We start from the raw sequence: 15,000 nt of genomic DNA on the forward strand, positions 1-15,000 counted from the left end.
TTAAGGGGGATTTCTGCAATACCAAACCGAGCTCCGCTGAGAGCTTCCCAACTCGGACCTCGCCCCGAGGGATGGTTCTGGAGTCTCTGGAGCCAGGAGCAGCCTGCTGCAGCTCCTCTGCACAAGAACACCCTTTTCTTGTTTTGGGGAAATTTCAAATTGAAGGGAAATGAGAGCCGCACTTTATTACTTCCTGCTGTGGACGTCCTACCTGCTGCTCGCTACTGCTGAGGTAAAGCTTTTGTGATGTTTCTCGACAGCCAGAGGGTGTTGAAACAAGCCGAGGGCCACAGAGCGTCTCGCTCGGGCCCCTTGTCACACTTGCGTTGTTGGCGCGGGGCTCTCTCCGTGCGTAGGCTGTGCGTATGGATGTCGGTGGAGGGGTACCCCCAAACTTGTCTTTTATTCCATAACTTAGATCTAATATGCGAAATATTGTTCCATATAGCAATATAACACACACATAAAGTCCTCACGAAACATGCATAAATCACCATAAATAGCCCTACACATAATGTAGTTATGCGTAATAAAAAAGAATCGCGTACACTTTGCACATTTATAAAATATGATACGCGCATTTAAATCCATAGTTGACATGCATGGGAGTCCGAAGGCACGCGCGATAATTGAAGTGCGTGTGAAAACAAGCAGGACTACATATAGATTGAGTGCTTCTGATCGCCAACATTAAGACTGCAATTGGACACATACTGTATCGCAGTTATTATTGTGCCCGTGCCAAATCTCCCAGTCGTCTGGGGCCAAACTGGGCAAACGTTTTGATTGGCCTTAGCCGCTTTCATGAGAAGCGCTCCGGGGTGTATAAATAGAAAGGGTCCCTGTAAAGGCTGCGTGGTTTGACTAACTTGAGTTACTTGCAGCACCGCAACAAGTGCAAGTGCAGCGAACAGTGACCGGTCGTGGCTCGCTGCTGTTGGCACATAGTTGCAACATTTCTCTCGCTGCTATCTCACTCGTGTTCCTTTTAAATATACTATTTGCATTGGTTTACACGGGGCACACACACACACACAAACACACCAGACTCGTGAGAAATGCGTAAAACGCTCATTGACTATTGTTTGATGCGTGATTCCTTGCCCTTAGGAAGTGGAGATTCCTCGGGAGTTGATCGAGAGGTTGTCGAACAGTGAGATCCACAGCATCAGCGACCTCCAGCGGCTACTGGAGATGGACTCCGTAGGTAAATCCTGCCTCTGCCCGCACCGCCTCGCGTTACGCGGGGACCTTTGGTCCCGCACACTTGTCTTGTGATGTGCGTGTTCTGAATGTTGCATTGTCACCAAAACAACCATGATTATTCTCTGATTACACCAATGATACCACGTTTCATTCGGTTGTGGGGCTATCACATGAAACGTAAATATTAGAATGAATCGCTTTTTGTTTCCCCCCTAACCCTAAATTTTACTCGATGTTAAACACGGCAAACATGACGTAATGTTTTTACCCGCACACGTTTGCGTTACGTTTTGTACGTGTTTTGCGTTGTTCTCGTTTATAAACAACACGTGACCATCGCGATCCGAATGTTCGCTGCTTCGTGCACGAAGTGAAGGAACCTTTTCAGCCTATTTCGTACATTCGTCCAACCTATTTTAGATGTAATTTCCACTTTTAAAAATGCCATAAAATTAGTGTGTGATATGTAGAAGGAGAAGAGGGGCGAGGAAGGGTCTAGGATTTCTGAAAGAAGAGGCGCCAGCACCACACACACACACACAACACACACACACAAACACACACACACACACACGCACACACACGCACACACACTAAATGCGATACCCCTATCTTATACTAGCCTACTCTACATGTGACAAAGACAGACTTTCACCGGTCGGTATTTACTCGTCTAAATTCTGGAAGCTGTTGTCTCCGCTGTACTGCTGTACCCGGTGACAAACCTCCGCGCCCACGTTTGTGGGCTTCTGTAAACGGAGACGGCCGATGAGGAGGTCAGACAGGCTCCTCGCGCCGCACCCGTGTTGCTAGGAGGTGCTGCCTCTCCGGTGAGGGATCGGCCCTCTGACTCTGCCTTTAAGGGGGATTAGGTTTCAGGGGTACGCTGCCACAAACTGTTTGCCTTCACATGAGCCACTATTTACACAGGCTTTGGTCATAAATCAAGTGTGTGCCTTCCCCCTATGGATCTGTGGACGGTCCATGAATGGGGGCGATTACAAGTGGATATTTCCACTGCCCCCCCTCCCCCCCCCACCCCCCCCCCCCCCCTACATGTGCATGGTATACCTGTGGCCATTGCTCATAGGTTATCTCATAGCTTTGAAGGAATCTAAAAAATGCCTCCTATTCCAGTGAGCCCCGCCACTCGACAGCATTGCTTGTTTCCGCCTCGTGTCCACGCACCCTCCCGTCCTCCCCGTCCCTAGAATAGCTCGGGCTAACATTAGCTGTGTTTTCATCTCATTTCGTCAAAGCTCTTTCTTTAAACAAAGGAATGTTTTCCGGGGGCGCTAGGTCGCTAGTGGCCGAGCTGATTGCTATTGTGACGGCGGTCTAGTCCAGGAGACGGACGTATGTCCAGGAGACGGGCGTTCTCGCCAGCCCCGTTAAAAGAGCTTTGACGCCAGACAGTGGGGGGGGATATTTTCAGCATGACCCGGATCAATGAAGTCAACGCCGAGGGCAGGATCGCGCTCGTCCACACACCGTGTCATGGTCCACAGTCAACAGAGAGTGGTGTAGAGGTGGGGGGAGAGACAGACAGAGAGAGAGACAGAGACAGAGACAGAGAGAGAGACAGAGACAGAGAGCGAGAGAGAGAGACAGAGAGTGAAAGAGAGTAGAGAGAGAGAGATACTGTCTGCCCCACCCATGTCTCCCAGTGCATGGACAAGTCAGCTATTGGCCGTACTGGGAGCGTCTATACCTCTCTCTCTGGCCTGTAACCCGTCCTGGCCCAGAGCAGCGGAGTCTTTCCAACACCTTGTTCTGAGAGGGAAAGAGGCCCAGAGGAACCGCACTGTAGTCAGGGGAATTTTCTTTTCATTACTGTCTCATCAAGAGCTCACAGGCATGTTGGAGACTGTCGGCACATTTTGATACGTGTGTGTGTGTGTGTGTGTGTGTGTTTGTGTGTGTGTGTGTGTGTGTGTGTGTGTGTGTGTGTGTGTGTGTGTTTGTGTGTCGGCGAGAACAGTGTGTCACTCAGTCCTCAGCCGTCTGCCTGACAGCTCAGATGACCCGTCGTTGACTGCTGTCTCACCCCCCAGGCCACTCCCCCCCGACAGCTCCCTCCAGACTAATGCTCTGCCTGTCTGGTCACCTGTCTGGCCCTCCCTCTGGCAGTCTGTTCAACCCGTCTGTCTGGTCACCTGACTGGCTGTTCCTCTGCTGTCTGGTCACCTGTCTGGCTGTCTGGCTGTCTGTCCCTCTAGGCCTCTGTCTGTGTATCCCTCTGTGTCTGGCCCTCTATAACTCTATCTCTCTGTCTGTCTCTATCTGTCTGTCTGTCTGTCTGTCTGTCTGTCTGTCTGTCTGTCTGTCTGTCTGTCTCTCTGTCTGTCTGTCCCTCTATTCCTCATCTGGCTGTGTGATCACCCGTCTATCTGGTAGTTCCTCTGTCTGTCTGTCCCTCTATCTGTCTATCCCTCTGTCCCTCAGTCTGTCTGTCCCTCTATCTGTCTGTCCTCCAGTCCCTCATCTGTCTGTCCCTCTGTCTGCTGTTCTTACCCCCTCCCCCCCGCCTTCCTGCAGCTCTTATCTCTTCTCGAAGGACCTCGACAGAAACGGCAACCCGACTCTTGACATGGGGCCGGGGGCTTAGCAAGGTGAGAGAGAGAGAGAGGGAGAAGGAGAGAGAGAGAGAGAGAGAGTTGTAAAACCCCCTCTGTTTACCTTCAGAGTAGGTAGCTATGGTTGGCCCTCCTCATCCGCTTTCATCTTTAACCGTCGCAGAAAGCCCCCTGTCGCCGTCAGCGTGGTGAAGGGGGGGTCGTGCGTGGGGCTCAGCGATGTCAGACATTAGACTTGAGATAGGGTTACTTTGAGGTCTACAGATTGGACACAGTAACGTACTGTCCCCACAGTTACCTGCTGTCCCAACGACCGTCCAATACGGTCCCTCGGCCTGGCTTTGTAAAAGGCTTCGACCTTGTTCGTGTCTGGCGGGACGGAGACGTTGGTCTCCTCCGGTACGTCATCATCTTCAATCGCGAGGGTGGGGATCCTCTGGGCGTGTTCACAGAACGTCCTCTCTTTGAATCAAGCCGTGATTTGGGGAAAGAACAAGTATAAGTCTGTTTTTCTATCTTTCTTATTTGTTGTTTCCCTGTGTCTCTCTCTCGCATCGATCCCTCTCTCTCTCCTGTCGTCTCTTTTCAATCCATTCCTTGGTTCCACTCTCTCCTCCTTCCCTTCTCCGCCACTCTTTGTCGCGGAGTGAAGTAAATTCCCAAGGAGGAGGACCACAGAGAGGCCTCTTCCTAACCTGGAGGGGGGGGGTCCTTTGGGAGTCTATAAAGCACTTGTCCGTCACCTCCCGTCTCCCCATCTTTTATCGACCGTCACCGGAGCGTGTCTGTCTGGGGGCATGACCACCGGGCCGGCCTCTGTTCAGCCCTGACGGGGGGAGAGTGGATAAAGAGAGAGAGAGACAGAAAGAGAGTGAGAGAGGGGGAGAGAGAGATACCTAGTGAGAGGGGGTGAGAGGGAGGGAGAGAGAGGGAGAGAGAGAGACCGAGTGAGAGGGGGTGGGAGGGAGGGAGAGAGAGGGAGAGAGGGGGGGAGGAGGGAGAGAGAGGGAGAGAGAGGGGGGAAAGGAGGGAGAGAGAGAGGGAGAGAGGGAGAGAGAGAGACCGAGTGAGAGGGGGTGGGAGGGAGGGGGAGAGAGAGAGAGAGACGGAGAGAGAGAGAGGGATTGAGAGAGACAGAGGGAGAGAGAGAGATAGAGACAGAGGGAGAGAGAGAGAGAGAGACGGAGAGAGAGAGACAGAGGGAGATAGAGAGAGAGAGACAGAGGGAGAGAGAGAGAGAGACAGAGGGAGAGAGAGAGAGAGAGAGACAGAGGGAGAGAGAGAGAGAGAGAGACAGTGGGAGAGAGAGGGGGAAGGTGTTGAGCTTCGCTGGCAGTCCTGTCGTTGACCTGCAGTGTTAAAAAGGTTGTTATGTGGAAGAAGAAAAAAAAAATGCAGACAGCTGTCAGGACGTGTTCCCCTGACAGCACCGCAGGCTGGAGCATGTGTGTGAATATGTTTGCCGATGTATGTGTGTGTCTGTGTGTGTGTGTGTGTGTGTGTGTGTGTGTGTGTGTGTCCGTGTCTACGTGTGTCTCCCAAGTGTGTGAGAATGTCTGAATGCATGTACACGCGTTTTCTCATGAATAGGCGAGTCCATGTGGATACAACGGTGTGAGTGTGTGTCTGAGTGTGTGTGTGTGTGTGTGGGTGCGTGTGTGTGTGTGTGTGTGTGCGGAGACAGACTGAGATAGTTGGGCCCTGTGTGAGACCCCGGGCTGTGGGCCCCGGAGCCAGTAAACACTTCCTCTCTGTGGACCTTTGGGTTCGGGGTCGCTGGCTGACTGACTGCTTGGAGGAAGCCTTTCTCTCTCCCTGCCTCTCTCCCTCTCAGCCTTTCTACGCCGGGGAGACAATATTTGAGCTAGTGCTTGACGGCCCTGGTCAAAGAATGGCCTAAGAGAGCAAACAGCAGAGCTCAGGCAGCCAAGAACAGGGCCTTTCTCCGCCTTTCCCCCGACAGAACGGGGAAAGGCCCCGTTCATGGCTGCCTGAGCTCTGAGAGAGGGAGTGTGGTCGCGGCACAAAGGATTCTGATAAGTGGAGAATGTTTATGTACCGACCACGCGGAGTTGTTTAGGGGTACATTTGGATTTAGCCTGCGAGGGAGATAACAAGGGATGTGTGTGCGTGTTTGTGTGTGTATGCCTGTGCGTCTGTGCCAGTGTGTGTGTGTGTGAGCGTGCCTGTGTTTGTGTGTGTGTGTGTGTATGTGTGTGTGTGTGAGTGTGTGTGTGTGTGTGCGTCCGTTTACAGTGTACAGTAAGCGTTAACCTGGTGGAACAGAAAGCTCCACCGCCAGACATGCAGACCCGCCTTCCTCTTAGCAAACACTTTCCTGGTTGCAGACTCTAGTCCTCCGGGGCAGGGAGAAGGGATCCAGCGAACAGGCTTTATTGTTTTATTACCGCTCCGGCACTCACACTGTAATCCAGCTAATATTCTGGGCGGGGACCAAAACAACCAGCGCTTTATCAGATGGCTGTGATTGTAATACGCTGAGCTGGCTTCAATAGACTGGAGAGAGAGAGAGAGAGAGAGAGAGAGAGAGAGAGAGAGAGAGAATTACGCCACAACAGCAGCAGCAGCAGCAGCAGCGACACAACGTGTACTTTCGGCCTACAAAGGAGCACAGAGTAAACATCTTATGGGTAATGAAAGACGCCAACCCGCCAATTAGAAGCCGGGGGATAATGGCGAGTGTGCACCGGCCTGTCAAACGACCACTTTAGCTCCCTGCTGTGTTTCTGTTTAAAAGCCGGTTGTTTTCGCACGAGCGCTTTCGGTGACTCAACAGTATTACCCCGACGATTGCGTTCCCCGGTTTGGCGCTGGCTCTCCTCTCCCCCGCGAGCGAGTGTGACGCACTGAGTGTGTAATTATTACACAGAGGGCATAACATAACACTGTAAAAACAATGGCCGTACGAACCCAGTGTGTCTCCGTGGCTGAATTAAACTGTGATGTCACCCCCTCCCCCAATCCCCCTCTCCCCCTTTCCCAAAACACCCTCCCCCTCAAACTACTCCCCCACGCTACTCTAAACCCTTCAGGGGAACCACATCATTGTGCGTTTGGTATTGTGTTGCTCTTACAGGAGGGAGTCGTGTCATTACGCCGGTATGACTAACAAGGCTAACCGTCGTCCTTGCTTGCTGTGGAGGGACAGCTTGTATAAAACTCAAGAGCAGAGCTGCAGCATACTGCAGCCGTCTGCGGTGAAACCGAGCCGGCCAACCCAGTGCCAGGCTTCAGTCCGCCATTACGCGCGTTCGCGGAAGACGAGAGCCTGTTTGCATAGCATGCATACTTGTGTGTGTGTGTGTGTGTGTGTGTGTGTATGTGTGTGCGTGTTTGTGGTTTGATGGTAACATGGTTTGCCTTCTGGTTTGGACTAGGTACGGGAAACGAGGTGATCGAGGAGCCCAAGCAACACAAACACCAGCTCCACCTGCACCACCACAAGAACCACTCGCACCCCCACAGCCCTTACAGTCACCTGAAGAGCTCGCAGGTCCACAGCCGGCGCAAGAGGAGCATCGGTGAGCACGCAGACTCACACCCGCACACACACAAATGCACACGCTCAAAGACACGTGCGTGCACGCACACACAAACTCACATGCGCGCACACACACAAACATACGCACACACACACACACACACACAAGCTCACATGTGCGCACACGCACAAACACACGCATACACACAGACACACAAACAAAAGCGCGCGCACACACACAAACACACACAAACACACACACGGTTAGCGCGCGCTGACGTCAGGACGTTGTGAGCGCAGGCCACTCCGTCCTAACCAATCCCGAGCACGCTGCACGATCACTCACACACATTAAAACGCAAGGCTGTAATCTTCCCGCCCGGAAAGTGACCAAAAAAAGAAATGAAATCCCAGGAACGGGCGCAGTGGGCCGAACCGTGGGGAGAGGATGAAATAGGTGACTTTACACTCATTTCAAACAACGTTAACATTTAGTGGCTTTGAGGCCGCGCTCTCTTGGATTACAGGACCCCGTAATGAAGACATCCACCTGGTATTTAGGGCAATCAAGGAATCATGGAAAGTAATGGGTGAGGGAGATGGGCTGGTGACGCTCTGACTTACAGGCCTCTGATTGGCCCCCCCGCTCCCAGAGATCTAAGGCGCACGCGTCAGGGAGAGAAATGTATCCTTCAGCGTGGAAATTCCAGGAATTCAAAGTTCATGTCGCGGCTCGTCTGGGTGAGATTGCTTCATAAAGCGCCACAGCGTCCAATCTGATCAGAAGAAATATTGTCTAGTGTGTGTGTGTGTGTGTGTGTGTGCGCGCGCGTGGGTCTGATTCATCTAGAGCACAGCAGGCGTTTTGTGTGTGTGTCTGCTAAGCTCGGCTGCATATTCTTCACAGCAACACAAGCATATCGTTAAAACCAACTCGGGACATTATTGCCGGTCATATTTCATGTGTGAGCTTCATGTCAGGAGCGCAAGATACAGTATACCATTCTGGCAGCCTTCCATAATGGCCCTCACTCACCATGGCCCAAGCCCGCACCATCTTTACGACATAATCGCGGCTTGCTGTACATTCCCCCTTACATCTTCTGCGCTGAGTTCCTGTCGGAGCATTAAATCTGCCATGGGCGCTTATTGGCTTGGCCTCCCCCCCCGTTTCGCCGCGGCCAGGGGTATGTGGGTCGTCGGCGAGGGGTCATAGGGCATTATTAGCTTTCTATTAAGGAGACATAAAGGGTTGTGGGCCAAGTCACACTGCATTAGGCTCAGCCAGGAAGCTATGAACAAAGGGAGCAGTCTCTCTTGGGTTTGGCCGGGTTGGTTCCAAGGCTTTTGGGTCCGGTGTGGGGTAAGTCCTTTGGGGTCGCCCGCTTTCTCCTCAGCCGTTTTTTGAAGGAGGTTGGCGTGATCCTTTGTAGCTCTTATTGTGTGTTTGTTTCCTTCCCGAATGGAGTTATCAGGTAACAAACGGGGAAGGCGTGCATGTGGTCGCTGCCAGTGCTTTGGCAGGGATCAAGCGATAGATTAGCACGTTTCGGTATCTGGAGCGCCCAGAGAGCAAACACATTGGTATGAAGTGCTTATTCGTCTTCCTGTGCTTAACTCACATCTTCTTCTTCCACTCCTTCTTCCTCATTCTCGACTTTACTTCGTTCCTCTCTCCTGCTCTGTCTCCCTTTCACTCTCCCTCTCCCTCTCTCCCACTCTCTCTCCCTCTCTCTCCCTTTCACTCTCCCTCTCCCTCTCTCCCACTCTCCCTCTCCCCTCTCTCCCTTTCACTCTCCCTCTCCCTCTCTCCCACTCTCCCTCTCCCCCTCTCTCCGTCTTCCCCCCCTCTTTCTCTCTCTTTCCCTCTCTCTCTCTCTCTCTCTCTCTGTCTTCCCCCCTCTCTCTCTCTCCCCCTCTGTGTCTCCCCCTCTCCCTCTCCCCCTCCGTCTCCCCCTTCTCCGTCTCCCCCTCTCTGTCTCCCCCCTCTCGGTGCAGTGGAGGAGGCGGTCCTTGCGGCGTGTAAGACGCGGACTGTGATCTACGAGATCCCCCGGAGCCAGGTGGACCCCACTGCCGCCAACTTCCTCATCTGGCCGTCGTGCGTGGAGGTGAAGCGCTGCACGGGCTGCTGCAACACCAGCAAGATGCGGTGCCAGCCCTCCCGCAAGCACCACCGCACCGTCAAGGTGAGCGCACGCACACACACACACACACACACTCACGCACACGTTCCCACGTACAGGGGCACGCCCACACGCACAGACGCACATGCAAACGCGCACGTGTGCATGCACACAAGCACGCAAGCACATGCACACGCACACACACATGAACAGGGGCTTGTGCACGCACACACAGGGGCATGTTCACACATACATACGCACACACACACACGCAAACACATAAAAAGGGTATGCACTCACACACACTCAAACACAAACTGCAACCACATAGGATCAATATCATCCAGACACTACATGCGTTTACAGGAGATGCATTCATTCGAAACACATACCATACAAACCCAGACACCAGCGCACACAGGGATTCATAGACACTGCTGTATTGTGCATGTAGGTACAAATGGCCATTTACTGTGAAATTCAGTTTCTACACAAACATCACACTGGAGTATAATGGAAAGAGACACACACACATACAAACACCACACACACACACACACACACACAAACACACAATCCAAATGCTTGCCATCCCGCTGACTCATGTTTGCCCTCCGAACACGTTCCAGCACCCTAACACACCCACAGATTCCATCCACGTGGCGTCTGCTCAGGTGAGTCAATGCCAGAGAAGACAGGTCGATTGAGTCTGGTGGGAGGTTTTAGCTCACCCTCGGTCTTCCACTTCCACTCTGTCAGCAGTAGCACACATGAGACCTGCCCAAAAGAACATAGTGTCCTACACCAAGACCACCTCCACCACCACCACCACCTCCGCCACCAACACGTCTCACTAAACCCCAAGCCCCTCCACCAGAAAGGAACAGAACCCTCTGTGTTCCTCCGCCTTATCTGTCATCACCCTCCCTCATATCCAGTCCAATAGAATAATGTGAATGGCAGCTCCTGCGTCTGAGCGCGAGGCTGAATGCGGAACAGATAAGACTGAGACAGACAGAGAGGGCCGATGGAGAGGCAAAGGCCTGGGCGCCAGCAGGCCGCAGCCGTCTATAAACTAGTCCCTGTTTGTCTTGACAATGTCTGTGAGCGGTTGGGTGTGTGTGTGTGTGTCTGTGTGTGTGTGTGTGTGTGTGTGCCTGCGTGCGTGTGTGTGTATATGTGTCTCTGTGTCAGCTCGCTGCCAAAGCACCTCTTTGTTTATGTTGTATCTCTGTGTCTTGCTGGGAAGTGGGCAGAGAGAGAGAGAGAGAGAGAGAGAGAGAGAGAGAGAGAGAGAGAGAGAGAGAGATATACAGAGAGAGAGGGAGAGAGACAGAGAAAGAGAGACACATACACAAAGAGAAGGAGAGAGGTAGAGAGAGACACAGAGAGAGGGATGGGGAGAGAGAGAGAGAAGGAGAGAGAACACAAGGATTCAGAGACAGAGCGGCAGAGATAGGGGTTGCCCCGTCGGTTCCAGGCACTTTGGCACAGGAAGTTTAAAAACACGTCCTTCTGTTCAAGCTCAGGGGGAGAGTCTCTGGTCTGTTCCCTGGCCGCCGCTGTGTGTTTACACTGCGGCCGAGAGCTTTGTTTGGAGGTACCGGTGCACAAGACCCTCGGCCAGTAAACAGGTGTTCAGGAACACTGTGTGTGTATGTACGTGTGTGTACGTGTGTGTGTGTGTGCCTGTCTAAGGAGCCCCAGTTAATCCTGCTGCGTGCCAGTTACTCCCTTGGTGTTATTGTATCGCCCCCTACTCTATAATCACAGTGATTCCTCTCTCCAGAGCCAGTCGGACATTCCTAGGGAACACTTGTGTAATATATATCCTATTAATCCTCCATACTGCCAGGGTCCAGCCGTGGATCGGTGCCGGTGTTTGGAGACGTAACCAGGATAACACTGAGGCACTTAAATGAAAACCAGTCCAACACACACACACACACACACACACACACACACACTTGCCTTCCCAGCACCCAGATTTCAGGCTTCATGACATTCTTTGGGCTCCTCGTTGACCCTCCATCTTGCTATGGTGTACAACAGTAAACTTTGTGTGGACAAGGCGGCCATTGTGGGGCCACAGGGCAACGAGGCCCGGGGCCCGAGGCCCCTAGTGCAGAAACGCTGAGTCACCCCGTCGTAAGAATTACCGGTCAGCGACGGACATCTTGACAGACAGACGGATAGACAGACAGACAGACAGACAGGCAGACAGAGAGGGATAGACAGACAGACATGCAGACAGGGACACAGACAGATGTTGGTGTTGGTGTCAAGCATGCCGCTCGTTAGTCTGAGTCTGTGTCGTCGAGTCAGTCGGTTCGTCTGTTTCCAGTGTCCCGGCCTTCTTCAATGGGACCTCTGTGTGGTGTCCTGTGAAGAGGATGAGAGAGGGGGAGAGAGAGAGAGAGAGAGAGAGAGAGAGAGAGAGAGAGAGCAGACCAAGGGTTTATTCAGCTATCCACGGAATGCCTTGTTCGTGATTCCCCATCGTAACACTTTTAAACTCCAAAGGCTGAATCAAGGGGAGATGGACTCACATAAAAGCACGCACACACACACACACACACCCAAACACATACACACGCAAAGCCTCACACAGTCTCATAGACACGCGCGTATCTGGAAAGGACTGCTTGGGTCACCACGGTGACGTTGTGTGACCGGGGTGGGGGCCGTTCAGACGTGGGAGGGGGGAGCTGGGTACATAATGTCGCGTCTCTCATGCTGAGAAGCTCTCCTCCCTCTCCATCCCGCGGCCGGCCCATCCCAACAGCGGCTCCCCTCTGCCTCCTGGTTAAATCGGGAAGGCTAAAAATGTCCCAGTACCCCACCCACCTCCGTCCCCTGGCTCGGGCCTGGCTTGTTTCCCCAGTGCCGGGGGAGGACAGGAACAGGGCGGGCTATCTGTGTGTCTTTCCACCTGGCTGTCCTCCCCAATTGCTCCACACACACACACCCCTATTTCTGCAGAGCCACCACTTCTTTCCCCCTCTCTGTACAATCCGGTTTTGTTTGTGATTTTCGTTTTTCTGCTCTCGACTCCAAATGCTGCGAGTGTGTGGAGGAGTACAGAAAGATCCCTTGATGAAAGGACTTGACTAGACCAGGAGTAGAGGAATAGCCCCTCCCTCTGTTTTCGTCTTTTTCAATCTTTATTTGAACTATTCTCTCTCTTTTGCTCTCTTGCGCTCTCGTCCTCGTTCTTTTTCCCACGCACTCTCTCCGGTTCTCGTGCACTTTGGCCGACGACTGTGTGGAGTCTCTTTCTGAATCTGCTTTGATGTGTATTTTCGTGCACACACACAGACAGACACACACACACACACACACACACACACACACACACACACAAATATACTTGTCTAAAATAAAACAAATCCAGACTGATTGAACTGGACCAATTGAGTAATGTTTAGTCTGACGCGCCCTCCTCCCTATCTCCATCACAGACACAGCGCAATTTCTCCTTCGGCCTAATTTCTTTCCCACCATTAAGAGTGAATCCTCCCTTTTCTGTCTGCGAATCTTCTCCGTTGTCGGAGGCGCGAAACCGTGCTTTGCTGGAGAAAGGGAGCTTATCGTGTTCGAAGGTTCCAAGGTTCAAAGGTTCAAAGCGTCGAGGCGGTCTATGCTACCTCATGGCTCACCATCTTCCAATTCCTTCAGACGCAGCTCCCTTTGTCGGATGTGTCATCATCATCGTATATCATATGTGTATATATATTTATCACTCACTCACTTACTCACATATATATATATATTTTTTTTTTGTTTCTCACTCACTCACTCCCTCATTCGCTCCCATCCCTACCAAGGAAGTAGAACATCTCTCTCTCTTTCACTGTTGCACTGTTTCTGGCTTCAATCCTTGTTGTTTCCTTCTGGTCCTCCCTTGTGTGAGTGTGTGTTTGTCAGAGTGTGAGTGTGTCTGGTAGTTTGAGTGTGTGAGTGTGTGTGAGTTTGAGTGTGTGTGTGAGAGAGCTGAAGGATACAGCTGTGTTCTGTATCAGGATGGTTGCGTCTGCTGTTGGCTCTCAGGCTTCTAGACACTGTGATAAAACAACAGGTGCTTCTGCACCCTAACAGCATGTGTGTGTGCGTGTGTGTGTGTGTGTGTGTGTGTGTGTGTGTGTGTGCGTGTGTGTGTGTGTGTGTTTGCATATTGGTATGTCTCTGTGTTTGTGATTAAGTGAGTAATTAGCTTAGCGATAGAGTAAGTGGGTGATTAATAGCGTAGATAAGTGAGTGATTGATTGAGCGAGCGAGCGAATGACTGAGCGAGTGAGTGAGTGAGTGAGTGAGCCCTTGGTCAAGTGAGCCAGGGAGCAAGTGAGCGAGAGAGTGATACCACAGCAGCAGACAAACTAAATACCACTAGTCAAATGCACATGTTTGCTCATTAAACAATGAGCCAAGCCAGCTAGCATCATTTGGCATTTGGCAAACAGCAGAGCAATTTTAGTTCTCTCTCTCTCTCTCTCTCTCTCTCTCTCTCTCTCTCTCTCTCTCTCTCTCTCTCTCTCTGTCTTATTATATTTATTTTAGTATTTCTGGTTAGTTATTGATAGCTCTGTAAGCGCACACACACACAAGTATCACCAAGGAGCTGGAGAGGACCTACAAAGCACATCTGTGTAAACACGGGAGATGGGATTGTGTGTGTGTGTGTAGATGTGTGTGTGCGTGTGTGTGTGTGTGCGCGTGCGTGTGTGTATGTATGTGTGCATGTGTGTGTATGTGCGTGTATGTTTGTGTGTGTATGTGTGCATGTGTGTGTGTGCGTATACGTGTGTGTGTGTGTGTGTGTGTGTGTGTGTGCGTATGCATGTGTGTGCGTGTGTGTGTGTGCGTCTGTGTGTGTGTGTGTGTCTGTGTGTGTGAGTTTGCGCGTGGTCCAGTAGCAGTGCGGGACAGGCCCATTAGTGTGTGAGGCAGCGGGTTGAGGCGGGAGGACGGGGGGGTAATGAGGTGTTGATGGCTGCAGGATCAAAGTGACGGCTGACGGAGGCCAGACGGATGCAGCCTCCACTCCCGGTGTCAGCGGCCACGCATCTCCCTGGCACCGACCCCCAGTGCAGCGCACGCACACACACACACACACACACTCACACACCTGCACACGCACGCACCTACCCCCGACACATGCACGCACGCATTCCACACACCCACCACACGTACGCGCCCACGTGGACGCACACACACCCATAAATGAGCAGACACACGCACGCACACACACACACACACCCACAAATGCATGGACACATCCGTACATCCACACACACACACACACACACACACACACACACACACACACACACACACACACACACACGCACACACACACACGCACACAGGGCATCAGCGTGTGTGTGAGGTGCTGCGCTGGGACTCTGGATCAGAGGCGGTTTGATAAGTAAAGGCTGTTATAGGGAGCGTGATTCACGGCCCTGTGAAGGGTCCTGCGGGCCGCCGGGGGTGCGGCGCGCGGGGTGGGGGGTTGGTTATGGGAGCCGAGGCGCTCCTTGTTTGAAGTCTGAAGCCCCTGGCGGCTGTGAATTATTCTCCCTTTGATTCACTC

General features: G+C 52.3%; 1 protein-coding gene across 2 annotated transcripts in view; it reads left to right on the top strand.

The window, feature by feature from the left end:
• pdgfab (platelet-derived growth factor alpha polypeptide b) overlaps window positions 1-15,000 on the top strand; it is a 24,039-nt gene that overhangs the window by 525 nt on the left and 8,514 nt on the right. For both annotated transcript variants that reach the window (XR_013812751.1, XM_079759297.1), the window contains exons 1-4: window positions 1-232; window positions 1,111-1,207; window positions 7,181-7,324; window positions 9,283-9,473. The exon at window positions 1-232 is cut by the window's left edge and continues 525 nt beyond it. Coding sequence is in view for 1 of the 2 variants with exons in the window: in XM_079759297.1 (XP_079615423.1) it covers window positions 170-232; window positions 1,111-1,207; window positions 7,181-7,324; window positions 9,283-9,473 (495 nt within the window). In the remaining variant the exon portion in view is untranslated. The remainder of the gene's footprint in view (window positions 233-1,110; window positions 1,208-7,180; window positions 7,325-9,282; window positions 9,474-15,000) is intronic.

Source organism: Pollachius pollachius (genome assembly GCF_949987615.1).
Source record: "Pollachius pollachius genome assembly, contig: scaffold_176, whole genome shotgun sequence".
NCBI classification, from domain to species: Eukaryota; Metazoa; Chordata; class Actinopteri; order Gadiformes; family Gadidae; genus Pollachius; species Pollachius pollachius.